A 27,572-nucleotide genomic window follows, 5' to 3' on the forward strand; every position below is an offset into this window, starting at 1 on the left:
GATCAACACTGTGAAGAGAACTTGATCTGGTCAGAAACAGAATACATAATCTGTAGGACACCCCTGGGCAGCTGGAGAGCCCTCAGCAGCTTGCTAGTGTGACTACTGCGAGTATTGTGAAGTGTTTCTGCTGGGCTCTGCATGTGACACCTCCCAGTCCTGTCCCTGCTGGGTGAGATATCTTTCTTGACTGTGTGGCAGCTTCCCTGAATGGCATGTTCCTTCCTGTTCTCATTCTGTAAGTGCCTAAGTCCAACGCCAGAGGAACACTGCAAGTCTCTGTCCCTCACCTGTATTTCCTTCTACTTGGGACACACCTGCCCCCACAAAAGTAAAACTCAGTCAGGAGCTCAGGTGCAAAGGCATCCCAGGGGAATTCTTTCTTTCCCACTAGGGGAAGATTTTTGAGGGTCAGGATTTTTTAGGGTGATTGTGATGTGAGTTTGAAACGGTGACATAACAAGTCTCTGGAGCACTGGAAAATGTCCCAAGTTCCTGGTGGGCAGGGCTGACATGTACTGACTCACTCTAGTTGTATAGAGTGAGCCACACAGCCACAGTGCCAGTACTGTGTGGTGGCACCCCATTGGTTGATAGTTCTGTAGTTTCTCTTTCTCAGGTCCAGCCTCAAAGCCTTAACTTTCACTTTTTCTATTTCCTTACCAGAGATCAGACTCAGTAACTGAATCCCCAAGACATTTACTCTGGCCTCCATCCGCTCCTCTCAATAGATTCAGGATCTCTTGGTTGGTGTCTGAATGTGTGAGAGCAATTTTAGAGGACAGAGTTTGGAAGAATTGAGAAGAAAACATAGTCTTTGCTCTGGTGAGTTTAATTTGAAACTGAGAAGGGGCAGGGGAAGGATGGCTGCTGGCTTCCTGCTGAGTTTTCTAGGGATGAGGAGCCAGAAGGAAGCCTGGCCTTGAGGAGGACCAGTTTCAAGGTCCAGAGACATCCAAGTATTACTCCAGATGGAGTTCACTCTCATCTTTTTTAATGGTTAATTTTGGGCTGCACCAAGAATTCCCTATTGTAAGACAGACACTGCTGTCCCCCCACTGAAGAAGTGAAATCAGAATGGTGTTTTAAAACAAAGTTTAAGGCCTTCTGTGTAATAGTGTATTTACACATGATTCTATGAGTTTGTTCCCTTGTCTTCTGTCTCTGTGACTAGAAGTCCCAATCTTTCTGTGGCCTTTTATACATTTACTTGTATGGTAAAACAGCCTTAAGTCTGTAGAGAATTGTTAATGTTACTTAAAAGTCATTACATTTGTCTGCCTTTTCCTTGGTTCATGTCTGCCATGCCTAAATAAAATTCAGCCTGTACTAGTAATTCCAGCTACAAAGATAACTGATGTGGGAAGATCCAAAGTCCAAGATCTGTTGGGGGACCTAATATAATTAAGTCTAAAGGAAAGAATACTTATGATAACTTAATTTCAAATAAAGCTTGCCTGAAGATCAGAGGGCAAACCTAGCTATTAGCTAACCATAGAGGTTTGGAGACAGACAGGAAGTGATATGGCAGGGTTTAAAGAAGAAGAGATAAAGCAGGAGGAGACAGGAGCTCAGTCACTTTTCAGCTGGAAAGTTGAGTAGGTGAGGTATATTTGCTATTAAAAAGAAATCTGGAAAATGGAGAATGGTAACAGATCTCAGGGTTGTTAATAAGGTGATTCAGCCAATGGACTCCCTATAGTCTGGGATTTATTTGCTTTTTCTATTACCTAAAAAAATGGCCTCCTATAGTTATTGATTTAAAAGATTGTTTCTTCATTATACCTTTACAAGAAAAAGACAGAGAAAAATTTTCCTTCATGGTTCTACTTATAATAATTCTCAGCCTGGTAAAAAATATCAATGGAAAGTTCTATCACAGGGTATATAAATAGCCTTACTCTGTGCCAATATTTTGCATGTCAGTCATTTGAAATTATATGTAAGCAATTTCCTCAATCTATAGTTTACCATTATATGGGTGATATTTTACTAACTAACTGAAATATAGATACTTTAGAAGAGTATTTGAAAAGGAAAAAAATTGCGTTGTTGGGGGTTACAAATTGTTCCTGAAAAAAAATACAAAGAGGAGTCTATTAATTACTTAAAGTATAAAATAAGTCTACAGAAAATTAGACCCCAAAAGGTGAAAATTTAGAGACATCGATTGCTGACTCTTAATGACTTCCAAAGATTTGTAGGAGATATTTCCCATCTAAGGTCCGCTATTGGAACAGAAAAAAAAATTATCTGAAAAATTTCTTCAATACCTTTGACAGTGAAAAGGATTCAAAGAGTCCAAGAGAATTATCAGTTGAAACTGAGAGAGGATTGGCTTAGTGGAAGAGAACTTATAGGAAGCACATAAGGATTATTTGGATCCAAAGCTTGATTGCATTTTGGATATATTATCTTTAAGCATTCTCCTAATCATCAGGAATATTGATGCAGAGGGAAGACATTATCAATGGGGATATAGAGAGGATTATTGAATCTACTCTGAAAATAAATAAGGGGGGAATATAGAAATAGGATTAAAAAGTAGATTATTGAATCCTTGTTTACACCAAAAAGCAACTTCATCTTGCAGCAATTAGTTTTCCTAACCATTCATTTTTTCTTGGTTTTGATGGTTTCATAAATATAATTGTTCTTTTTCTTTTGTTAAATGTATTGACTCATTTATTTTCATTTTATATCTGTGGGTGTTTTGCCTGTATGTATATCTCTGCAGCATTTGGATGCAGCACCGTCAGAGGCAAGAAGAGAGTGTTAGATCTACTGGAACTGGAGTTACAGGTAGCATTGAGCAGTCATGTGAGGCCTGGGTGTTACGAATCAGGCATTATGCTGGCCCCAGTCACCTGACAGGATGCACTCAGGCAGTACCTTGGCCAGCCCAGGGTGCTATGTCTGTTACATCGCTATGTAGCTCTTATGCAGGTCCCTTTAAGAGACAAGCTCCACCCCTTTCCCATTTTCTTCCTGCTATTCTTCTGAAAAGACAAGCACCCCTCTCTCTCTCTCTCTCTCTCTCTCTCTCTCTCTCTCTCTCTCTCTCTCTCTCTCTCTCCCCCCCCCCCCTCTCTCTCTTAAAATTATTACACTGGACCTGGAGCGCAGGGGTCTGTGTGACAACAGGTGAAGCTCAATCACTGAACCACCTCTCCAGTCCTTTTACTGTGTTTCAAGTGTACCACTGTTGAGCTGTAGAGCCTTGAGAATGCCATCCTCTGGTATCGCCTGTCAAGAAGCCAGATTTAGAGACCCAGCTCTTAATTTCTCTTTGGGTTCCTCACCCTTTGTGACTTCTCTTTACTGGTTATCACATCTCACATATTTACTGAGCTCACTGACTTTTCTTTCATCGGGAAAACAAACATGACTGGGTGGTGGTGTCAGAAGCCTCTAATTCAAACACTAAGGAGGCAAAGAGAGGTGGATCTCTATGAGTTCAAGGCCAACCTGCTGTACAAAGCAAATTCCTGAAAGGAACCCTGTCTTGTAAAACCAAAAAAAAAAAAAAAAAAAACCCAACTCTGAACACCTTCTGTTTATTTCTTTTCCAGTCTTGTGGTGCTAATACTTCCCCTGTCCTGCTGTGTTTACTAGAAATGACAAAAATAAGCACCAATTTTTTTCTGCCATAACTTTAAAAAAAGACTTTCTTTCTATTGTCCTAAATATGTTATGAGATTAGCAGTGGACTTTTCAAATATGGCTTTAAAATAAGGAAATTTATGCCTATACTTAAACATTTGTAGAATTTTTATTTCTGAAACAATGGTATGCATTTTCAAATTGTCTCATGCAAAGAATGGGAAGAGTTTGTCTTATCTTTCATTTGCTGATGAGCTGTGGGTTGCCCATTGGCTTTGAATATTATCAGGTAAAATTAGTTTACTTTAAAGTATAATTTTTCATGTGATTTTGAACTCAGCATCCAGCTGACCTTCATACATGGAGTCTTCCATGAATGTCTTTGTTAAATTTCTAGACCATGAATGTTGGGAAAAACTACTTTAAAGTGAGTTGGATTTCTTTTTCCTACTGCTTTTGTTAACAATGGAAAAAACATGTTACATTTGTTTTATTAAATAAAATTAACCTGAGGTCAAGATGTTGAGTTAGCAACTAGCTGACAGGAAGAGGTAGGGAGGGACCTCATGAAGAAAGGACTCTTAAGTGTGAGTGAAGCAGAAGGACACACTGCTTTTGTGAGCAGCAAGCAAGGAGAAAGGGCTAGCTATTGATTATTCAGCCTCTCTGAATGAACAGAATTTCACCTCAACCTTTGAATCCCGAGGTGATAGAGGGTAGAGATCTAGTTGAAGTCTACCTTAGTGGCCTTGAGAGAGCCTGTGAGGGAATAAAATTTCTACGGCCTGTGCCCTTGTTCCCTTTGAACTGTTGGTAGCTGCTGAGTTACAGTTGCTTAAGGGACAGCCACTCTATTTGAGGAAAAACACACAGGATAAATTCTCAACATTTACAGACACAACATTCCTCAGAATCTGCAGTGCTTGGAAGCCAATGTCCTAGCTATCAATTCTGCCCTGGTTGTCACCTTTTTTCTTTCCTGAACTCTATGGGGTAGGGCAAAGGCCTCTGAAAGAAGATGCTAAAAGGCTGCTATTCATCCCCTTTCAATGTATTACAGACAAATGAACCTTGGAAGTGGCCATCACTATACATCTACTGCAGGGCTTGCCTTAACCATGTGTACAAACACAAATGTTGTCATTTATTAAACGGCAATAAGAGAAATCATTGCCTATGTGTTATCAGGAGATGGACCGTGTACATTCCAGGTCAGCACCAGGCTTCCAATAAGAGACTGGTTAGCAGAGGATCAGAGGATCACACTGACTGGTGCTGATGAAGGAGGAAGTACAGCGGGGGAGAAGTGAGTAGTTTAATGCTTGTAACACTGAAGAAGTGATTTTGTCCTGGGAAAGAAAGGGAAGAACAGAAGGTTGGTTACAAGAGGCTGATGAAAGGAACCACATTCTTTCTGGTCTTCAGTGAAAGGAAATAACAATCCTGCATCTGAAATTTGTCATTTGGGATGAAATATAGCAGAAGACTAGAAAGGGTGACAACATGCTCCTTTGCCATGTCACTGAACTTCTCTCCATATTTCTCTCCTTTGTTCTTTTCCCTTATCATCCAGGGCATTCATTGATCTCTTCACGGTTCAGTGCTGAGTTTCCCTTTCTCACTTGCCCCCTTCTCATCATCCCAGTCACTCAGGTACCCGAGCAGACGTGTCAGGAGCACAGACAGACAGACCCAGCATCACAGCAACAATGACCTCATCAGTCCTGGGGATGGTCAAGGAGGAGGTGACCTGTCCTATCTGTCTGGACCTCATGGTGGAGCCTGTGAGTGCAGATTGTGGTCACAGCTTCTGCAGAGCCTGCATCACACTGAACTATGAGTCCAGCAAAGCCAAAAAAGGGGAGGGCATCTGCCCTGTGTGCAGAGTTAGTTACGTGTTTGGGAATCTGAGGCCTAATTGGCATGTGGCCAACATAGTGGAGAGGCTCAAGGGGTTCAAGACCAGCTCAGGGGAGGAGCAGAAGGTGAATGTCTGTGCACAACATGGAGAGAAACTCCAGCTCTTCTGTGAGAAGGACATGGTGGCCATCTGCTGGCTTTGTGAGAGATCTCAGGAGCACCGTGGTCACCAAACAGCTCTCATTGACGAGGTGGCCAATAAGTACAAGGTAAGAAGTGGGAGGGTGTGGGACACAGAGCAGCAGACAGTAACAGATGGGAAAGGATTCACTTGGTGTGACAGGTCAATTACCTGGACATCATAGACTCTGGGGCTGTTACATCATTCTATCCTTTCCTACCTTCAGAGTCCTAAAAGGACATGATGGTTTATTCCACTGAGAATCTGTCTGGAATATAAATACTAGGATAGAAAAATAAATTTGGAACTGTCCTGTAAAGAAGAGTTGATGACCAAGAAATGCCAAGAGCAGAACTACTAATTCATTCCATAATTATCTTCTTAGATTGTTTATGTCAGATTCATTCATACTACCTAAAAACCAGTCCCGTGACTTCCAACCATTGGGGCTAGTAAATGAATGACGTGCAGCAGTGAAGAGAATGTGCATGTGGCAGTTGAAACATCTGGGAAAGGGGGAAAGAATTCCCTAGTGAGATGCACAGAGGCAAGTTCTGTGTGGGGATTTTGTTTTCTGTTGGTTGTTTTTGAGTGCACATGTAAACTCATGGAGACTGTTGCAGCATGCACAGAGCCTGCAAGCGTCTGTACCAGATGGGATTCTAGAGCTGGGAGAAGTGGGCACATGACCCAGAAGCAATCTCCAGTTGATAACTACTTGCAAACTTACTTTTCTCCAAGGGAGTCTCACTGGGGAAACAAACCATTCTTAAGGAAAGGTCCCATGCCCAGTAGGAGACGGATGACCACACAAAATGAACTACACCCACATTTGAGGGTTCTTTCTCTCATAACCATAAGTCTGGGCTGTACTGATGTTTAAAGTAAAGCCTTGTGTCTGACTTTGAGTGAAACGTTTCAGCAAAGCCTTTGTTATGGTTGGGTTATCTCTAGAGACTGAGAAACAGATACTTTTTTGTTTTGTAACAGGAGACATAAAGGGTGTGGATCTGAATGGGAGGGGAGGTGGAGAGGAAGTGGGAGGAGTAGGTGCCAGGGAATTTGTAATCACAATGTATTACATGAAAAAAAATCCATTTTCAATGAAGAAAAACATGTGGAGGCCCAAAATGTGAGCCTATTCCACCTCATCTGAAGGTCAGAGAGTTTGAGTTTATTCAAAGCTGTTGACAACTGTGGCTGAACACCCTGACCTAGGGTGTGGTTACTTGGTGTTTTGGACATTAAGATGGCCCATACAGGGAGATGCACTCCACCCTGACCAAAGGTTAGAGAATTCAAGCGTACATTTGCTCCCTTCTTTTGAATTAGGAGGTTTAACCTAGGGAGAGAAACTGCCTTCATTATACTTGGATAGGGTAGGTTCACTGCCTAAACAACAGAATGATTTCCTCGTAATTAATGACTTGATGTCTCAAAGTATTGATGCAAGCAACTGTTCTAGTTGTCATTTTTATCATGTTAAAGCAGTCTTTTCCCTTCTCCCCCCTGTTGTATTGGGACACAAATACGTATGGAAAGTTAAACAGGGGAGAAACTCAGAGAACTCAGAACTCCCAACTCAGTATGCAGGAGGCTGAGTTGCCCTCCCATTATTATCCTGTGTCTCTGTGATTCTTTCTTTTCTCTGTTCCTCCTATCTAACATTTCTAATCCTCATGCTCAAACCCTGGAATGTAGGAACTGGTTATGGCTAGGAACCCAGCAAAAGTCACCTCAAAAATGTGGCTCCCAACATGTGGCAGCCCAATGTAGGGCAGCCTGTGACAACATAAGAAAAAATACAATAAAAAAGGAAAAAAATGATAAAAGAAAAGACACGTGGATAGTGTGGTGGGGTATAGCTCAATGCCAGGACTCTGGCAACTGATGAGATTGAGGTTATACAGGTGTAGACAGAAATTCCAGGCCAACCTGGGCTACATAGTAAGACCCAGGTTCAAAAAAAAAAGAAAGAAAGAAAAAGAAAAGGAATATGCAGGTGTGTCAATTGCAGGACATGTGTGTATGTATATATTTATGTGAAAGACCACGAGAGCTACCAAAATTACCCTAGTTTTCTGATGCCAGAATCAAAGTGGCAGGTGTCTTGTTGGGATGACTAAGAGAGATTTCGGTGTCTGTCTGTATGGGGCTGTGTGTGCATAAATGCAAAAATATATTGAGCTGAAGATGAAGATTACATACTTTATGTGCAGAAATCATGGCACAAGATATTAAAAAGAGAACAGTCTTAGACCTCCTGTCTTTCCAGAAGGGTTTCTTGACCTTTGGCTAGGAGCAGCTGTCCTACTAAGCACACAGCTTGACTCTGCTACACTTCCTCTCCCACAGGGGATGCTCCAGGCTGCCCTGGAGATGCAGATGGCTAATGAGGAAAGATGTGACCAGTGGGAAGATGACCTTCAAAAGGAGAGAACTTTCTGGGAGGCAAGTGGAGACCCTTCCTCCTAAAGGAGATAGCCTGATGCCTGGGAGGGACCTGGGCAAGAAGCTTCCTGGCTCTTCATTCCCTGGAGGCTGATGGGGACAAGAGGCCTTGATTAGTCCTCTCTGCCTGTTCCCTTGGAGCTGGGGCTGCACAGAGAGTGCATCACAGCTGAGCCTGGCTGTGTGAGGAGCTGGCATCATGGCAGGGGCCTGGTGAGAATGGCACTGAGTCCTGGGACTTGCTCCTGTGATGCTTTCTGGAATTCTGACTGTTGGGAAGATGCTTGGGAGAAGTCACATTCTTGGGGTTAGCTTCTCTCAGGGATTCAGAGGTAGAATGAAGAGTATTGCAAGTAGCTGTGTGAAAACTGAGCCATACCAAGGCATCCCACTTTGGCTCAGGTGGCCTTGTTAAAGGTGACCTAAGATCTTTGTTTTGGAGTGTCATGAACAGACACAGAAAGGAGACAGATGCTTCCCTAAGACTGCCTTCCCTTCCCAAGCTCAGTTCCTGTGAGAACTCCCCATCAGAACAGTGGATTTCTGTCTCTCAGTCCCATTAGGAGAGTCTGAATAACTCTCCCTTTTTTTATCCCTGAAGAAAAGAATACAGAGGGATGTAGAAAAGGTCCAGAAGAAGTTTAAAGAAATGCAAGAATTCCTGTATTCGGAGGAGAAGAATAAGCTACAGAAGCTGATGCAAGAGGAGGAAGACATTGTCAAAAGACTGGAAGAGTCTGAAAATGAGCTGGTGAAGCAGAGAGAGTCAGTGAGTGACCTCATCTCAGATCTGGAGCATGGGTTGCAGTGCTCAACCATAGAGATGCTGCAGGTAAGACTGCAGGAGTCGGCATCTGAGAGTCAGGACACCTGGAAGTACTTTCCCTCCCTCTGTGCTGCTGTGATCTCCCTGGTGAGGACAGTAGGGCTCTCTGGGCTCTGAACTCTTTCCTAAACCAGTTTCAGTAGCTGGGGAAATCATCACATGCAAGGGGAAATGGCATGTTTTAGTTTATCAAGAAAAGTATAGTAGCAGAACCTTGGAGAGATCTATTGCATTATGGGTAGTTACTATCTTACTGCATTGCATTGTGAGCATGTGTGAAGCATATTCAACAGTCATTTGTCATTTCACGTGAATTTGATGTTAGTGGCAATGGTCTCTCCCCTTGGATGTTTGGAGAGTTTTATCCCCACTGCCTTTGATTCAGTGGTATGGTCAGCAGGAAGGGAGATTCCATCCACGATTTCAGAGATTTTCCCTCCTGTCTTCGAGGAGGGATGCTGAGATAAAAGGTGTCTTCCCTATCTGTACACGTACAAAATTTGTTTTGCATTTTATCTCTATCATATTTTTAAATACTTTAATCCAAAGTCTTTGTCTGGTGATGAATATCTCTGTAGGAATTTGGGTCTTTCACCTCAATTGCCAATCTTATAGACCTTAGTAGTTCTAGGAAGTTATCATACTCCTATAGTTTACTGGTTTCCATTGCATTGGTTTAATTATTATTTAGGACACTCATTTATCACCTATATTAGATGGAATTATGTATATATGACTAAACTAAGTTAGTTCACATAGATCCCAACTATAGACACCACACTCTACAAGCCTGAAATTGTATCACTTGACCAAAGAATCTGCCCACTTTTCTCTGTCTCCAGCCTCTCATAGCCCAAATTATAATCTTTACTTTTATGATATTAATTTTTTGCTACAAACCACAACATTATATGGTCATTACTCAGCCATCTTTTCACAAGTGACTTATCAGAACCAAAAGCTTTGATAAAGGTTAAACTAAGATTCAGGGAAATTTTGGCATTATTGCTCTGTGAATAAAGTAGCTTTACTTTGCTATTGATTTTACTGTAGGTAACTCCTTTTCTGTTGCATATTTGGGAATTAATTTTCACAGTTCAGAACTGTTTTCTATGCCTTAGGGCTACATGTGAAAACAATTTCCTACTACCAGGCTTTGTTCCTCTCCCCTAGGTAAATGCAAAGATCTGCTTTTCTGCAATTATCTTTATCAGAAGGCTGTTGGTCAGTGCTTAGTGTCAAGGAAAGACCATTCTATTTAAGGTGTTCACTGATATACAATGACATAGAGTTACTACTTGCCCAAGCTTCTAGTCTAGTTTTAACCCATGACTAGAGAACTGCTGATAACAGCATACACCAGAATTGATGATTTAGAGGCCTGGGTCCCTTTTTTGTTTCTACTGTCAAGAGTAAAATTCAAGACCAAAACCCACAGAAACCACAGCTTCTGGTGTATGTGCTATCTGATCGAAAGCCATGACTTCTCTCTTACTGTTTACATCGTTGCTTGATTCTATACATGCTGGGAGAGGAAAAAAGCAGAGCACTGAAAATAAACATTTTAGCTTTTTACTGGTCACCGAACAATGCAGTGTAGCACACTGACCTTTCACTCCAGAATATCCAGTTTATTTAATTCCTTTCTTAACTAACTTTCTTCATTAAGGAGTTCACCAGTGTGCACTAGCCACCTTTGAACTGACAGACTCGTGTGTGTGTGTGTGTGTGTGTGTGTGTGTGTGTGTGTGCGTGTGTGTGAAAACCCTTATTTGATTTTTTATGGAACCTGCTACGGCTGGGAATTGCTGGTTTAAAGGATGTATATGACTGAGATTATTTGTAATGGGGAGAACAAGAAAGAACATGGAAGAACAAGGTAGAGCAAGAGAGAACAAGGAAGAACAAGGATTGAGACGAGAATAAAGAAACATGGATAGACTGTACTTGTTGTGAGTAGATTTTTTTAACCTTCAGATTTTTAGCCCCCCCCTCGTTAGCTTATCATGGCATCTTTAATTGAATCCTGAAATGAAGTCTTAAAGTTCAGAACTTTAAAGCTCCTATTAATTTTTGCACATGACACATATATAATAATATCACTTAATGTTGTTTTGTCCTGTGCCCAGATGATTTAGTATAATGTAAGTTTTTTGAGTTCATACAAGTTACAATAAATGACAATACTTCTTGCCTTGAATACCTAATATTTTAACATTATATGTTTATCATATCATTTTATCCATTGATTAGTTCTCCAATTGACTCAATTTTATCTACTATGATAATGACTCAGTGGACATGAGCATACAGATGTCTCAATGAGAACAAGTTTAAACATCAGAATTCATCTATAAATAGAATGATAAGTTCTCCCCAGAATTCTTTTTTTCTATGAAATCTGCTCTTTTGGTTTATGTTATATAAAATAAATACATGTGTAGTCAAGCACCTACTGCCTGGGATCCCAGGACTTGAGAGCTTCTCATACACAGAAACAAAACATGAGGAGCACACAACAATGAAAATGAAATAAAAACTTTCCAACCTACATCCAGGTGTGCTGGCTCACACCTTTAATCCCAGCAGTTAGAATGCAGAAACAAATGAAACTTCACGGGTCAAGGTCAGCCAGACCAATATATAAACCAATATAGTGAGTTTCAGGCATCAGGATTACATAGTAAAACCCACAACTGGCCAAGGTGGAGAGAGGAAGAGACTATAGACTGTCCAGCTTTAAATGGAATATATATAGCCCACATCTAGGTGATGGAGAGCTGACATGGAGCATGGATAGAGTCATGTGTTTGCGTGTTTAGTTGTACACACGGCAAAACCTATGTAAGCTTGTAAACTACCATTTATTCATCTTTGCTTTCCAAAGCCTTGTAGTATGGGACAGAAAATAGTCTTAGCTTACATGTAAGTCAAGTAAAGAGTCACGAATCCTATTTATATCGTGTCTTAGAGAACCGTGGGTGACAGATTTGATTCTCTGAATATGTTTCTACAATCAGTGAGAGTGTGACTAGGATTTGCAAGAACACACAGAACATGTTATTGATTGTGTTTTCTCCATTCTCTCTAGGGTGTGAATATTGTCCTTACAAGGTATGTGTGGGCTGATATGGAAGAATAGCCCTATTGTGTGGTGGGAATGATTTAGTAATTGACTAGAATAAATGTCTTATGGATTTGGGGGAATTTAGACAGTGTTATTCTAAAGTTCCAGTAAGAAGGAGGAGGAGGACGCAGGGAAAGACAGGCTCTGACTGTTTTGTAACTACTGGGGACAGATTTGATTCTTTTAGGGGTCTGGGTAAGGGGAGTCACAGAGTTAGGCTCAGCAGTGGGAAGAGGCAAATGGAGCCACAGGAGCTTTCAGACTCCTTGTGGTTCCGTCTTTCTGTCCGTGCTCTGTCCTTGTGTCTGGCTCTGTCTGCAGCTCACAGGTACTTGATTCACAGATTCATCCTAGATAGGGTATGTCTTCCTTGTCTGCAGTGCTCACAGAATTGTATACTGGGAAAAATTCCTGTGGATCTGTGTATTTCTCATGGGGCTAGAAGAGATCCAGAGTTCCTTTGTGGTTGTACTTAAATTTTTCTTTTTTTTGTTTTTGTTTTATTTATTTATTTTTTAAAACAATCTTTTCTCTTACATGTCAATCCCAGTTCCTACTCCCTCCCCTTCTCCCTTCTCCTACTCTGCCCACCTTCTCCCATCCCAACCCCCATCCACTCCTCAGAGGCTTCCATTGGGGAGTCAACAAACTTTGGCATATCACTTTGAGGCAGGACCGAGGCCCTTTCCCCTATACCTAGGCTGAGAAAAGTATCCCTCCAAAGAGAATGGGCTTCAAAAATCCAGTTCATGCAGTAGGGATATATCCTGGTCTCACTGCTAGTGGCCTTATAGACTGCCTAAGTCACAGAACTGTCACCCACATTCAGAGGGCCTAATTTGGTCCTATGCAGGTTACCCCACTGTCAGTCCAGAGTCAGTGAGCTCCCGTTAGCTCAGATCACCATTCCTCCCTCTCTTCGACTGGACTCTGGAGCTTGGCCCTGTCCTTAACTGTGGATCTCCACATCTGCTTCCATCAGTTGCTGAATGAAGGTTCTATGATGACAACTAAGGTAGTCATCAGTCTGATTACAGGGGAAGGCCAGTTTAGGCGTCCTCTCCTTTCTGCTATTGCTTAAGATCTTAATTGGGGGTCATCCTGTGGATTCCTGGGAATTTCCCTAGTGCCAGGTTTCTTGCCAGCACCATAATGGCTTGCTCAATGAAGATATCTGTTTCCTTGCTCTCCCTCTCTGTCCTTCCTTCATCTTGACCATCCCATTCTCTCATGTTCTCTTCCCCCTTTACCTTCTGTCCCCCTTTCTCCTCCTCCAATCCCAATTCTCTCAGGAGATCTCATCTATTTCCCCTTCCAATGGAGATCCTTGTTTGTCTCTCTTAGGGGTTCTCCTTGTTACCTAGCTTCTCTGTGGTTCTGGACTATAGGCTGGCTATCCTTTTCTTTATATCTAATATCCACATATGAGTGAGTACATATCCTGTTTGTCTTCCTGGGTCTGGGTTACTTTGGTCAGGTTGGTTTTTCTCTAGTTCCATCTATTTGCCTGAAAATTTCAAGATGTCATTGTTTTTTTAATCCCTGGCTAGTATCCATTGTGTAAATGAACCACATTTTAAAAAATCCATTCTTCAGATGAGGCATCTAGGTTGTTTTCGGGGTCTAGTTTTTACGAATAATGTTATGAACACAGTTTAGCAAATGTCCTGTGATATGAGTGTGCTTCCATTGGGTATATGCCCAAAAGTGGTATTCCCGTGTCTTGAGGTAGATTGATTCCCAGTTTCCTGAGAAATCAGGATACTGATTTCCACAGCAGCTGATCAAGTTTGCACTCCCACCAACATAAGCGTCCTCTCTAGCATAAGCTATTATAGGTGTTTTTGATCTTAGCCATTCTGACTGGTGTAAGATGATACTCAGAGTCATTTTGATTTGCAGTTACTTAATGACTAAAGATGTTGAGCAATTCCTTAAATGTCCTTTGGCCATTTGAGATTCTTCTTTTGAGAACTATTTGTTTAGATATGTACTCTATTTTTAATTGGATTATTTGGTATTTTGATGTCTAGTTCTTTGAGTTCTTTATATATTTCAGAGATCAGTCCTCTCTCTGATGTGGGGTTGGTGAATATCTTTTCCTATTCTGTAGGCTGCGATTTTGTCTTTCAGTTTCAGGAGGTCCAATTTATTGATTGTTGATCTCAGTGGCTGTGCTGCTGGTGTTGTATTTAGGAATTGGTCTCCTGTGCCCACATGTTCAAGGCTACTTTCCACTTTCTTTTCTATGAAGTTGGCTCAGTCTGGCTGCTATGTGTTGAAATCTTTGATCCATTTGGACCTGAGTTTTGTGCATGATGGTAGATATGGATCTATTTGAATTCTCCTGCATGTCAACATCCAGTTATGGCTTCACCATTTGTTGAAGATTTTTTTTCTATTGTATAATCTTAGCTTCTTTGTCAAAAATTAGGTGTTCATAGGTGTGTGGATTAATATCCAGGTCTTTGATTTGATTCCATTGGTCAACCTGTCTTTATGCCAATACCACGTTGTTTTCATTACTATAGCTCTAGAGTAGATCTTGATGTCAGGGATGATGAGGCCTCTGGAAGTTCTTTTATTATACAAGATTGCTTTAGCTATCCAAGTGTTTTGTTTATCCATATGATGTTGAATATTGTTCTTTCCAGGTCTATAAAGAATTGTGTTGGGATTTTGATAGGGATTGCATTGAATCTGTAGATTGCTTTTGGTAAGATTGCCATTTTTATTTTGTTGATACTACCTTTCCAAGAGCATAGGAAATCTTTCCATTTTTCTGATATCTTCTTCAATTTCTTTCTTCATAGACTTAATGTTTTTGTCATACAGGTCTTTGGTTAGTGTTATCCCAAGATATTTCATTTTATTTGTGGTTATTGTGAAGGGTGGTGTTCCTCTGATTTCTTTCTCAGCCCATTTATCATCTTTAATTAGGAGGGCTACTGATTTTTTTGAGATGATCTTGTATCCTTCCACATTTACTGAAAGTGTTTATCAGTTGTAGTTCCCTGGTAAAATTTTTCAGGTCACTTATATAAACTATCATATCATCTTCAAATAGTGAGTGTTTGACTTCTTCTTTTCCAGTTTTATCCCCTTGATCTTGTTTTGTTGTCTTATTGCTCTAGCTAGAACTTTGAGTACTATGTTGAATAGATATGGAGAGAGTGGTCACCCTTGTCTTTGGTGCGGGAGAATTGTCTGTATTCTGTCAATCATGTTTTAAATAAACACTGATTGGCCAGGCAGGAGGTGTAGGTGGGAAAACCAGACAGGAAGTGGAAATGATGCAAGGAGAGCAGGAGAATTCTGGGGAGGAGGAAGTTGATTCCCCACACTCCTGCCCAGATCACCGAAGCAGCAGGATGTGATCTGCCCCAGCTGAAAAAGGTACTGAGCCACATGGCTAAAACAGATCAGAAAAATGGGTTAATCAAGATGTGAGAGTTAGCTAATAAGTAGCCTGACCTAATGGGTCAATCAGCATTATAACTTACAGAGATCTATGTGTGATTTTTCTCTGGGACTAAACAGCTGGGAAACTGGGCAAGACACAAAAACCCCAACAAGCAGGCCCAGCCTTCTCATGTTACATGTCTTGTTCCTGATTTTCATGGAATCCCTTTGACTTTCTCTCCATTTAATTTGATGTTGTCTGTTGGTCTGCTAAATATTGCTTTTATTATGTTTAGATACATTCCTTGTATCCCTGATCTATCTAAGACCTTTATTTTGAAGGGATGTTGGAATTTGTTGAAGGATTTTTCAGTATCTAATGAGATGATCATGTGTTTTTTCTTTCAGTTTATTTATGTGGTGGATTACATTGACAGGTTTTCATATGCTGAGCCATCCCTGTGTCTCTGGGCTGAAACCAACTTGATCATGGTGGATGATTTTTTTTATGTGTTCTTTGATTTGGTTTGCCAGTATTTTATTGAGTTTTTTGCATCAATGTTCATGAAGAAGTTTGGTCTGTAATTCTCTTTCTTAGTTGAGTCCTCGTGTGGTTTTTGTATCAAGGTAAATATAACCTCGCAAAAAGAGTTTGGCAATGCTCCTTCTATTTCAATTTTGGAAAACAATTTGGGGAATTGCTCTTCTTTGAAGTTCTGGTTGTATTCTGTGCCAAAACCATTTGACCCTGGGATTTTTTTTGGTTGGGATACTTTTGATGACTTCTTCTTCTCCTTCTCCTTCTCCTTCTCTTCCTGCTCCTCCTGCTCCTGCTCCTGCTCCTCCTCCTCCTCCTCCTCCTTCTTTTTGGAGCTATAGGTCTATTTAAATTGTTCATTTGATCTTGACTTAATTTTGATATGTGGTACCTATTCAGAAAATTGTCATTTCTTTCAAATTTTCCAGTTCTGGGGACCTAATTATTATTATTATTTTTTGTTTATTCAAGTATCCGAAAACACTCTTTCCACTTCCTCCCCTCCTCCCAATACCCTCCCGCTCCCCCCACTCCCTCTCCTCCTCCCTCACCATTCCCAAGAGCAGTCAGGGTTTCCTGTCCTGTGGGGAATCCAAGTTCCTCCCCCCTCCCTCCGGGTCCAGGAAGGTGAGCATCCAAACAGGCCAGGATCCCAAAAAGCCAGTCCATGCAGACGAAACAAGACCCAGTGCCATTGTCAATGGCTTCTCAGTCTTCATTTGGACCTCGGGGGCTCAGTCAGCCCCCATGTCAGCCACATTCAGAGAATCCAGTTTGATCAAATGCTCGTTCAGTCCCAGTCCAGCTGGCCTTGGTGAGCTCTCATTCGATCAGTCCCCTTGTATCAGTGGGTGAACGCACCCTTCGCGGTCCTGACTTCCAGTGCTCCAATGTGGGTCTCCGTCTCTATCTCCATCCGTCGTCGGATGAAGGCCCCCTCTGATTTTGCTTTCCTTGCTCATGATCTCCCTCCCTCTGCTTCTCATTTGGACCTAGGGAGTTAAGTCCAGTGTTCCAATATGTGTCTCTGTCTCTATTTCCATCCATCGCCATATGAAGGTTCTGTGGTGACATGCAAAATATTTGTCAGTATAGTTATGGGCCAAGGCCAGTTCAGGCACCCTCTCCTCTGCTGCCCAAGGAACAATCTGGGGACCTCTCCTGAGGATACCAGAAAATGGAAAGACCTCCCCTGCTCTTGGATTGGAAGAATCAACATAGTAAAAATGGCAATTCTACCAAAAGCAATCTATAGATTCAATGCAATCCCCATCAAAATCCCATCAAACTTCTTCACAGACCTTGAGAGAACAATAATCAAGTTCATATGGCAAAACAAAAAACCCAGGATAGCCAAAACAATCTTATACAATAAAGGAACTTCTGGAGGCATTACCATCCCTGACTTCAAACTCTATTTCAGAGCTACAGTATTGAAAACAGCTTGGTATTGGCATAAGAACAGGGACCTAATTATTCTATGGATTTCCTCAGCGTCTGTTGTTATGTCCCACCTTTCAATTATGATTCTGTTAATTTGGATATTCTATATCTGCCTTTTTGTTAGTTTTGTTAAGTGTTTGCTTATCATGTTTATTCTCTCAAAGAAACTGTTTTTTGTTTCATTGATTCTTTGTTTCTATTTTATTGATTCAAACCCTCAATTTGACTATTTTCTGTCATCTACTCCTCCTGGGTGAGTCTGCTTTTTTTTTTGTTCTATAATTTCAGTTGTGCTGTTAAGTTGCTAGTATGAGATTTCTCCACTTTCTTTATGTAGGCACTATGAACTTTTCTCTCAGCACTACTTTCATAGTGTTCCATAGGTTTGGGTATGTTGTGTGTTCATTTTTGTTGAAATTTCGGAAGTCTTTAATTTCTTCCTTGACCATAGGGTGATTCAGTTGAGCATTGTTTAATTTCCATGAGTTTGTAGGTTTTCTGCAATTAGTGTCTAACTTTAAGACAAGGTAATCTGATAAGATACAGTGGGCTATTCCAATTTTTTTGTATTAAGGTTTGCTTTGTTACCAAGTATGTGGTCAGTTTTAGAGAAGATTCCACGAGGTGCTGAGAAGAAGTTATATTCTTTTGTGCTTGGGTGAAATGTTCTAAGATGTCTGTTAAGTCCCTTTGAGTCATGCCATCTGTTAGTTCTCTTCTTCCTCTGTTAAGTTTCTGTCTTGCAGAGCTGTCTATCAGTGAGAGCTGGGTGGTGAAGTCTGTTACTATTAGTGTGTGGGGTTTGATGTGCAATTTAAGCTTATTAATGTTCCTTTTACATATGCGGGTGCTCTTCTATTTGGGGTATAGATGTTCTGAATTGGGACTTCATCATGATGAATTTTTCCTGTGATGAATATGAAGTGTCCTTCTAAATCCCTTTGATTGATTTCAGTGTGAAGTCTATTTTATTAGATATTAAGATTGCTACACCAGCTTGTTTCTTAGGCCCATTTTATTGGAAAGCCTTTTTCCAACCCCTTATTCTTTGGTAATGTGTGTCTTTGAGGTTTTAATGTATTTCTTGTATGTAGTAGAAGGATGGTTTCTCCTTTTGTATCTCTGTTAGCCTGTGTGTTTTTGTAGTGAATTGAGTCCATTGATATTAAGATATATTAATTGCCAGTGATTGTTAATTCTTGTTATTTTTTTGGTGGTAGTGTTTGTGTGTTTTCCTTCTTTGGGGTCTGCCAGTGTGAGGTTATCTGTTGCCTGTGTTTTTGTGGTTTCAGCTGACTTCCGTGGGTTGGAGTTCTCCTTCTATTACTTTTTTTTTCCTTTAGCAAATAAAATTTATTTTTTTTTACCTTTTTTATTATTTTTTTATTATTAAAAAATTTTTGCCTCCTCCCTACCTCCTATTTCCCTCCCCCTTTCCCCACTGCCCTCCCCCTCCCTCTCCAGTCCAAAGAGCAGTCAGGGTTCCCTGCCCTGTGGGAAGTCCAAGGTCCTCCCCCCTCCATCCAGGTCTAGGAAGGTGTGCAACCAAACAGACTAGGCTCCCACAAAGCCAGTACATGTAGTAGGATCAAAACTCAGTGCCATTGTCCTTGGCTTCTCAGTCAGCCCTCATTGCCCGCCACGTTCAGAGAGTCCGGTTTGATCCATGCTTTTTCACTCCCAGTCCAGTTGGCCTTGGTGAGCTCCCATTAGATTAGCCCCACCGTCTCAGTGGGTGGGTGCACCCCTCGCAGTCCTGACTTCCTTGCTCATGTTCTCCCTCCTTCTGCTCCTCATTTGGGCTTCTAGTACTTTTTGTAAGTCTGGATTTGCGGATAGGTATTGTTTAAATCTTGCTTCGTCATGGAATATCTTGCGGTCTCTTAGTGTCTGCAGCGTATCTGCCCAGGACCTTCTGACTTTCAGAGTTTCCATTGAGAAGTCAGGTGTAATTCTGATAGGTCTGCCTTTATATATTACTTGGCCTTTTTCCTTTGCAGCCATTAATATTCTTTCTTTATTCTGTATATTTAGTGTTTTGATTCTTATACTATATGATGAGGGGACTTTTTGAGGGGGGTCCAGTCTAGTTGGTGCTTTGTAAGCTTCTTGCACCTTTGTAGCTCTATCCTTCTGTAGGTTGGGAAAGTTTTTTTTTCTATGATTTTGTTGAATATACTTTCTGTGCCTTTGAACTGGAGTTCTCATTTTTCTTTCCTTATATTCTTAGATTTGGTCTTTTCATGGTGTCCTAGATTTCCTTGGTATTTGCGTTAAGAATTTAAGGAATTTAACATTTTCTTTGATTGAAGTATCTATTTCCTCTATTGTATCTTCAACTCCTGAGATTCTCTCTTCCATCTGCTGTAATCTGCTGGTTATGCTTGCATCTGTAGTTCCTGTTCATTTATCCAGATTTTCAATTTCTAGAATTCCTTAGGTTTGTGTTTTCTTTATTGCCTCCATTTAAGTTAAGTCTTGAACTATTTGAATTATTTGCTTCACTTGTTTGATTACTTTTTTTTCTTGGCTTTCATTAAGAAAATTACTGATTTATTCCAATTTTATATTTGTCTTTTCCTCCATTTCTTTAAGGAAGTTTTTCATTTCCTCTTTAAGAGCCTATATCATGTTCATAAAGTTATATTTAAAGTCATTTTCTTTTGCTTTTTGTGGATTAGGATGCTCATGCCTTCCTGTTGTAGGACCATTAGGTTCTGCTATTGCTATATTGCTCATTAGGTTGTTGAATGTATTCTGAATGTATTCTTGCATTGGTCCCTACCCATCTCTTCCCTCAAGTGGTGAAAGCAGTGCCTTTGCCTCTTGGTTCAATTCTTGAAGTTGGTGTCTGTGTCTCAAGAATCCTCTCATGGACTAATTATTGCAGTTGCTGTCTGTGTCTCAGAGAGTCACTATTGGTCCCTTCTGTGTGTCAGGGAACTGCTGAGGTCTCAGGGGATGGGTGTGTTTGGAGGCAGAGTGGGAGTTGTAGTTTACAGAGTCTGGTAGGGGTCTGAAACAGCCTACCTTACAGGGTCTGAAGCAGCCTACCTGCAGGAGGCTTGCCCACTGATCACTAGTGCAGCTGTGATGGGTGCGGGAGGGTCCTGTGGCTTTGCTTCAGTTCCTAGGGTCTAAAGACTGTGCTGTCCAGATGGGGAGCTGTCCACTCACCTCTTGGTCCACTCTGTGCATCACAGTCTGTGTCTCAGTGAGTCGCTGAAGGTCTTGGATACTTAGATTTTTCAAAAACAGACTTGAGTCTGTGGGCACAACTGCTCTACCTACACCACATACTTCAGAAGACTGGAAAACTGCGCCCTTCTATGTAAAGAGTCACATGCAGATTGTCAGCATCAGGCATGATCTGAACATATGAAGCTCATGTCAGTATTAGTTAATATTCCTGTCTTCCTTTCCAAAACTGTCTCCTTAAAAAAGAACTTAATTTAGAAGCTGGCTAAGAGTATCCGTATTGACAAAAATGAAGTCTTGACTTTCACCAGAGGGTTTTCTCAGCTCTATGACTTTATTACCCAGGAGCAGTTTCTGTACCCTAACTTTAGACTGTTCTTGAGAACCCAACTTCCTTCCTTCCTTCCTTCCTTCCTTCCTTCCTTCCTTCCTTCCTTCCTTCCTTCCTTCCTTCCTTCCATCCTTCCTTCCTTCCTTCCTTCCTTCCCTCCTTCCCGCCTGCCTGCCTGTTTTGTATTTCAGACAAGGTTTCACTGTGTAGCCTTGGCTGGCCTGGAACTCACTCTGTAGATCAGGCTGTCATTGATCTCTGAAATCAACTTGCCTCTGCCTCCTAAGTGCAGGGATTAAAGGCTTTTGGCCCCTTGCCTGGTCTACACATTAACTTTTTGGTACCTTAGTTTGATTGGTTTTAAGATTTGCTAATTCATCATTTCTTAAGAGTTCCAGGAGGGAAGAAGTGAGAGTGGGGAAGAAAGTTTTTAACTGTATAAGTGAGGAGCTCTGCTCCTAAGAAGTAAGGTTTTCCAAGTATCACACAGCAAGTAACTGGGAGGGGTCATGAGTGTGTCTCTCACATCTGCAGAGTTAGTAGTCTACCCTCTCACTGCTCAGAATTCTCAGGAGAGCTCCAGGACTTCTATGGTTAGAATGATAGGGAGTGATGGGGAGTCCATGGTGATCATAGGTCACACTGTCTGAGATTTGGAGTCAATCTTTTGTCCCTAGGAGTCAGACCTTAAGTCTGAAACAGCCCGAAATGATTCCAAGAAAACAGAGAAAGATCTTCCGAGCTCCGGATCTAAAAGGCGTACTGCAAATGTTTCAAGGTGAGAGCAGCTATGTTCTGTGGTTACCTGGGGGACTCTAGGGGTGGCTGAGGCTGCACTCTCTGGATAGAGAGTGATGTCTCTGATCATGGGTAGAGAAACTGAGAAGAGCAGAAAGTGTGTCCCAGTGATGTCATCATATTTAATGGACATCATCATTCATCCCATCCTACATCACAGTTTCCAGACCTTCCCCACTCTTCAGAGCACATTGACTTAATGTTCTGATTCCCTTGCATGCATTTAATGCTGTGCATTTTCATCATTTCAGGGCTCCGGGATGCCCAGCGCCACTGGGGTAAGGAGAAATAACACCATCAGCCCCTCTCGTCTTATGTCTTTCCGAGTTTATTACTCTACTAATACTTATTTTTTATGATACTGCTCCCAATATGCACAGCAATATGCCTCTCCTTCACTTCAAACATGGCTCTGCCAAGTTCCCTCTCACTTTCTTTTCAGGCCTCTGATACTTAAATCACAAATAAGGCAGTACCTTGTTTCTCATGTGACTCGTAATTTATATGTCTCATTTTTCTGCAGTTCATGTGACCCTGCCTCAACTCAACAATAAAAACATTGTCATTAATGTGGACAAAAGACAAATACAACATAGAAGTGGTTATAGAAGAAATTTGCAAGTTTCTGAGTCCTATGATTTAGGTGTCCTAGGGTATCCAGCTATTCACTCAGGGAAACATTACTGGGAAGTAGACGTGTCTGGATGTGATGCCTGGCTCCTGGGGATAAATGATGGAAGATGTGCTCGACCCCAGCTTCGTGGAGTGAATCAAAAGGGCTTTAGAGTCATAAAAAATTCTGTTGTTAAACAGGATGTAAAATATCAGCCCCAATATGGCTACTGGGTTATAGGAATTACAAACAGGTCTGTATATAATGTCTTTGAGGTGTGCTCTGTCCCTCAAAATGCTGCTAGTGTCTTGTCCCTTTCTCTGACTGGCTCTCCCACTCGTGTTGGAGTTTTCCTGGACCGAGAAGCTGGCACTCTCTCATTTTATGATGTTTCCAACCATGGAGCTCTCATCTATAGATTCTATGAACCTAACTTCCCTGATGCCGTTTATCCTTATTTTAATCCTATGGAGTCATCAGAGCCAATGACAGTCTGTGGGCCGCCCTCCTAATCCCTCACCCGTATCTGCACAGTGCCCCATGTCTCATGTAGCTCAAATACCTGAAGTTCATGGTATCATTACAGTTTTTTTTCTATCTTTGGTTGTAGGAAACCATGGCCTAGCTGCCCTGAGAAGCATGTTTTATAGGTTTTTCAGCTTAGAGTCTATGGCTCCTGCAATACATTGTGCCTTTCAGTTCCTGAGCTACTGATGCACTCCCCCAAACAGTGAAGCATTGAATCTACTTCATGTTTCTCTGTATGTTTCTTTAGTAGTCAAGGACACATGGAAGCTTGACAGGACTGTAGGTCTGAGACATTAATCTTGGGTACCCTGTATAGCTTCCAAACTTCATTGTTTCCTGGCAACTACAATTGTATTGATCCTGGCAATTATGATTATATTCTGCATAAAAAGTTTGATTGCGCTCAACAAAATTGTCACAGCCTCTGTCTTGCCACAGGGCCCCTCCAATCTAGGCCTTATTTCATTCCTTATGGCCATATCAGGTGACCTTGGCCTGGTAAGTGAGCATTGACTCTTACATGTGGCCTTTCTATTTTAATACTCTACACTTCTAAATACAAACCAGTATGGGTTCTTTTTCTTGGTCCAGTTACTTGTCTGTTTACAAGACAATAGCAATTCATCTCTTCCCATATTTCCAAAGATAATGACTCCTCATGAGGTGAGGTAAGACCTCTGCTAACCCGTATTTCCTGTTTTGTGGTGCCACAGATGGAAGCCAAGGCCTTGTGCATGCTGAGGAGGTGCTCTGCCCCTGAGCCACTTGTCTCAGCTCTGCCAAGTCTCCACAACCCCACAACCCCATTCCTCTGTCACTGACAGAAGATGACAGAAAGTTCTTCTCCAGCTTGGAGAAAAATATATGTCGGAGTCTCCAGCCTAGGAATGAGCCTTTAATTGTACATCAGTTTAACTATAATGCTGTGCTTCATCAAAACTTAATAAGGAAATATCTCTAATGGTAACCATTTAAGACTGTGTTCAGAGTACCTGTGTTCTAATTCTGTCATTCCACATAGAAGTGTAACTCTGTATAGCAACCTTAAAAACTTGCGCTTTGTGGGGTTTTTGTTTTGATTTGTTTGCTTTGTTTGTTTATTGTTTGTTGTTTTTACAATTTTACTGTTGCTGAGTGCACGCATACTGTAGGTCAGTGTCAGAAAATAGATTTGAGCAGTGTTTGGAGGCTCTGAGTGTAGAAGCATTTTCCTCCAATCCCAGTGACCTGAGTTCAATCAATTAAACCTCGTGTTGGAAGGAGGCAGGCAGCTCCCACAGATTGTCCTTTACCTCCGTGCACATGACGCACAGGCCTTGACCCATACACACATGTGAATGAATTATGTAAGTTTTAGAAAGAGCAAGTTTGATGCACAGCAAGCATCCACTGCACACTTAGTAGTTACTTTCTCTATTAGTTACTGGGTAGATGTCCTGGAATGGTGATCCATGCAAAAGCAGGCAGATGGGAGGAGCGAAGATTTGACTTTCCTGATATCTTGGTGTTAGATCCTGGAATCTGTCATCAAATGTATTCTAAACTGTTGTAGATATCTATGATTATTGTTTGGTTTTCACATTTATTTTTTGAGGGATAATTGTGGGGCTCCATTTGTTTCTTATGAAGTACATTAAATCCTATGATTTCCATTTCACAGTTAATGATGGTGATGCTTGTGAACTTCCCTTGTGCTGTGTTGTGAAATATGAACAATAGAATGTTTCTAGGCACTTACATTGCCTCTGGCATATAAATGATATCCACTATGGCGTCTGTTTTGTCTCCTTCTTGATGTAATAAAGGATTGGTGAGGTTGAATACCAGAACCCGGCATCATGGTTTTGATACAATCCCAAAGACACAGACAGGACGGTTGCTGTATATCTGATTCCAGGCTCAATTAAGAAATAAGATCCTGCCCTGTTTTGTTTTACTTTTAAAGAGGTTTTGGATGAGGTAGTTAGTTTAAGAGGACACAGTGAGGGATTACTGGGCAATACGGAGTTTATTTGCAGTCAGATTGCAATTAGTAAACAAAAAGATCGAGAGGACACAACATAGTGGGTGTTCCCAAGAGAGTTCAGGCTCCAGCACCAGAGAAGACCAAATGGAGGGATTTCTGGATAGCATCAGGGGCCCTGTGGTGGAAGAACAGGACTGTACTCATGCTTTGTAAAGTGGAGGGCTAGGAGGAGCCTGCAGCCAGACAGGAGGCAGGGCAGTCATGTGACACAAACAGGATACCCTTTCATGAAAACTCACTTAGGTTGGTGTGACACCAGCAAGGGATCTGCTGGGGACTCATTTTGAGTAGAGCTCCATCGTGTCTCTGTCTGTGACAGGAGAGGCAGTTACAGGGCAGCGTGTAGATTGGAGGTTCTAGCACGACATGCTGGCAGAGTATGCATCAGCCCACTCAAAACATCACCATGCTTTATTTGAAGAATCAGAATACCTGTAGTATAAAATAATAGATGATTTTTACTTTAATCAAATTATAAATTCATTAAAGAAAAAACCTAACTTCTTATCTCTCCGGTGTCCTTTTTGTGTAATATTTCTTCTGTAATTGTGTTTCATGGGAAAGCTTTCCCTCTGAAATAAATGTCAAGGTGTACTGTGCACAGTTACTCACACACATTGCGGCACTGCTCAGCAGTGTGGCCAGTGCTGTGCTCTCCTGGCCGCCTTCATTCTCTTCACTGCATTTAAGGACTGATGGCAGACTGATTTGACCACAGAGTCAAATCTTTGTATGGAGTCAGGAGTGGAATTCTGTCTGCAGAGAAAGTTCTTGAAGAGCTAAATGACTGTCTGAACATTTTATGGTTTTAATTCCCAAGAAGGCTGTAGGAAGAAACAGAGGAGGCATTGGTTTAAATCTGTAGTAGACAAAGACATGGTAGCTCATTCCTCTAACATCTGCTGTGTGGTATTTTGACTGTGTTATGACAAATAAAGCTTGTTTGGAGTCAGAGGGCAGAGCCAGCCACTAGGTGACCATAGAGGTTTAGAGGACTGGAGACAGGAGACAGGAAGTAGCGAGGCAAGAGAGGATCTGGTCCTTTTTGGACAGAGGAATGGAAGAGATAGGAAGCAACTGTTGGCTGCTCCCTATTCTCTGATCTTTTAGATTCCTATCCTTGATTTTTTTATTGATAAAGATTAATTCAATAATGATTCTACCTGTATTCACCAGTTTGAGGTTGGAATACTGCCAGGAGTTAGAGACCATTCTGAACACTAGCCAGTTCCAACCCAGTCTGGGATGTTAATTATAACCCTGCTTTGAAAACAAAACCAAACAAAAGTTGCAAAAAAATTTTGCATAATTATTAACAATGCAGAAAAATCATAATATTGATTGACAGTCATTGTGTCCACAGCAAGAACAACAGTTCAGTCTCTTGTCCTTATCAAGACGTGGAGTTTGGGCTAGGGGGTTAGCTCAGCGATGGAACACTGGCCCAGCATTTACAAGGTCATGGGTTCAATCCCTGAAGTACAAAGACCGAAGTAAACAACAGCAAAAGCCCATGGTCTCAGCACTGGGGAGGCTGAAGGAATCAGATCTCAGATAGTGGTCAGGTTGGGGTTCCTTGTGAGAGCCCGTCTCTAAAAATAAGAATAGAAAGAGGAGGAGGCGACAGGTACGTTAAACAAAACTCAGCTGTCACTCCGTATGTCATGGTTTAGTAGAACCGAGAATATAAGGAACAAACGAGACAGGTGTGCAGGAGTGGGGGTGAGACTGGAAATGGGGACGGCTCAGCCTTCCCCATTGTTTCCCTTACACAACTGCCTTTTCTCAGAAAGATTCTCATGTATCTCAGGCTGTCTTGGCATCAGAGTCCCCTATTACTAAGAATGGCTTCTGAGCTTCTGATCTTCCTTCTGCCAGCTCCAAAGCAGTGGGATCCTGTGGTGGTTTGAATAAAAATGGCCTCCATACTTAGTTCCCAGTTAGTGGGACTGTTTGGGAAAGATTAGGAGGTGTGGAATTATTGGAGTACATGTGACACGGGTGTGAGAGTTCAAGACATTCTGGGCATTCCCAGTGTCTCTCTATCTCTGGCTCAGAGTGTGACCTCTCACCTCCTGCCCCAGCACCATGCCTCCCTGCCTGCTGCCATGCTCCCCACTGTGGTGGTCATGACCCTTTGAAACTGTAAGCTCTAAATCAAGGACTGTCCTTATAAGGTGCCTCAGTCGTGGCCTTTGTCACAGAAACAGAAGAGTGACTAAGACAGACACATGCAAGTGTCAGCACACCTGGGTGTGCACAGTGCTCAGGATTCACCCCAGGACTCCACAACTCAACAGCGTCCCCAGCTCTACACATGTTCAGCTTCTAATTCAGGAGACCCTGAAGCAATAGCAACTGTCTTGTAATAGAAACCCTTACTCAAATGGGGACCTGCTGAGACATTCTGGGGAGGATTCCTGGAAGGGATACAATGTATCAGGTCAGCACCGGGAAGAGTCCCTGCTCTGGGCACCAACAGAACACCTAATCTGCAGGACACCCCTGGACAGCTGGAGAGCCCCTGCAGCTTGCTAGTTTCACTGCTGTGAGTGTGGGAAGTGTCTCTGCAGGGCTCTGCATGGGGCTCCTCCCATCCTGTCCCTGCTGGGTGGGAATCTTGATTGTGAGCAGCTGCCCTGAACTG

At 41.7% G+C, this 27,572-nt stretch overlaps 1 protein-coding gene across 6 annotated transcripts; it reads left to right on the forward strand.

Annotated features, from left to right (window-relative positions):
* Positions 1-684: 684 nt before the first annotated feature.
* On the forward strand, positions 685-24,728 carry LOC125397217 (tripartite motif-containing protein 30A-like). 6 transcript variants are annotated; one of them, XM_048429481.3, is made up of 10 exons: positions 685-825; positions 2,738-2,802; positions 4,792-4,909; positions 5,249-5,732; positions 8,000-8,095; positions 8,697-8,927; positions 12,013-12,035; positions 21,638-21,738; positions 22,010-22,036; positions 22,282-24,728. In XM_048429481.3, exons 2-10 carry the CDS (start codon positions 2,745-2,747, stop codon positions 22,881-22,883), a joined length of 1,740 nt encoding a protein of 579 aa, XP_048285438.3. In that variant the 5' UTR covers positions 685-825; positions 2,738-2,744; the 3' UTR covers positions 22,884-24,728. The 6 variants fall into 6 exon arrangements, with proteins under 6 accessions (XP_048285438.3, XP_048285441.3, XP_048285436.3 ...); XM_048429479.3 differs by lacking the exon at positions 2,738-2,802 and having other exon boundaries at positions 686-825; XM_048429488.3 differs by lacking the exon at positions 4,792-4,909 and having other exon boundaries at positions 754-825.
* Positions 24,729-27,572: the final 2,844 nt, after the last annotated feature.

The sequence above is a fragment of the Myodes glareolus genome, chromosome 7, assembly GCF_982192425.1.
Source record: "Myodes glareolus chromosome 7, mMyoGla1.1, whole genome shotgun sequence".
Classification (NCBI taxonomy): domain Eukaryota; kingdom Metazoa; phylum Chordata; class Mammalia; order Rodentia; family Cricetidae; genus Myodes; species Myodes glareolus.

Coding starts and splice junctions, on each gene's coding strand:
- LOC125397217 (XM_048429479.3), top strand. CDS start 759: ATGTGTGAGAGCAATTTTAGAGGACAGAGTTTGGAAGAATTGAGAAGA. Junction 4,910..5,248: donor GGAAGTACAGCGGGGGAGAA/GTGAGTAGTTTA, acceptor TCATCATCCCAG/TCACTCAGGTACCCGAGCAG. Junction 5,733..7,999: donor AGGTGGCCAATAAGTACAAG/GTAAGAAGTGGG, acceptor CCTCTCCCACAG/GGGATGCTCCAGGCTGCCCT.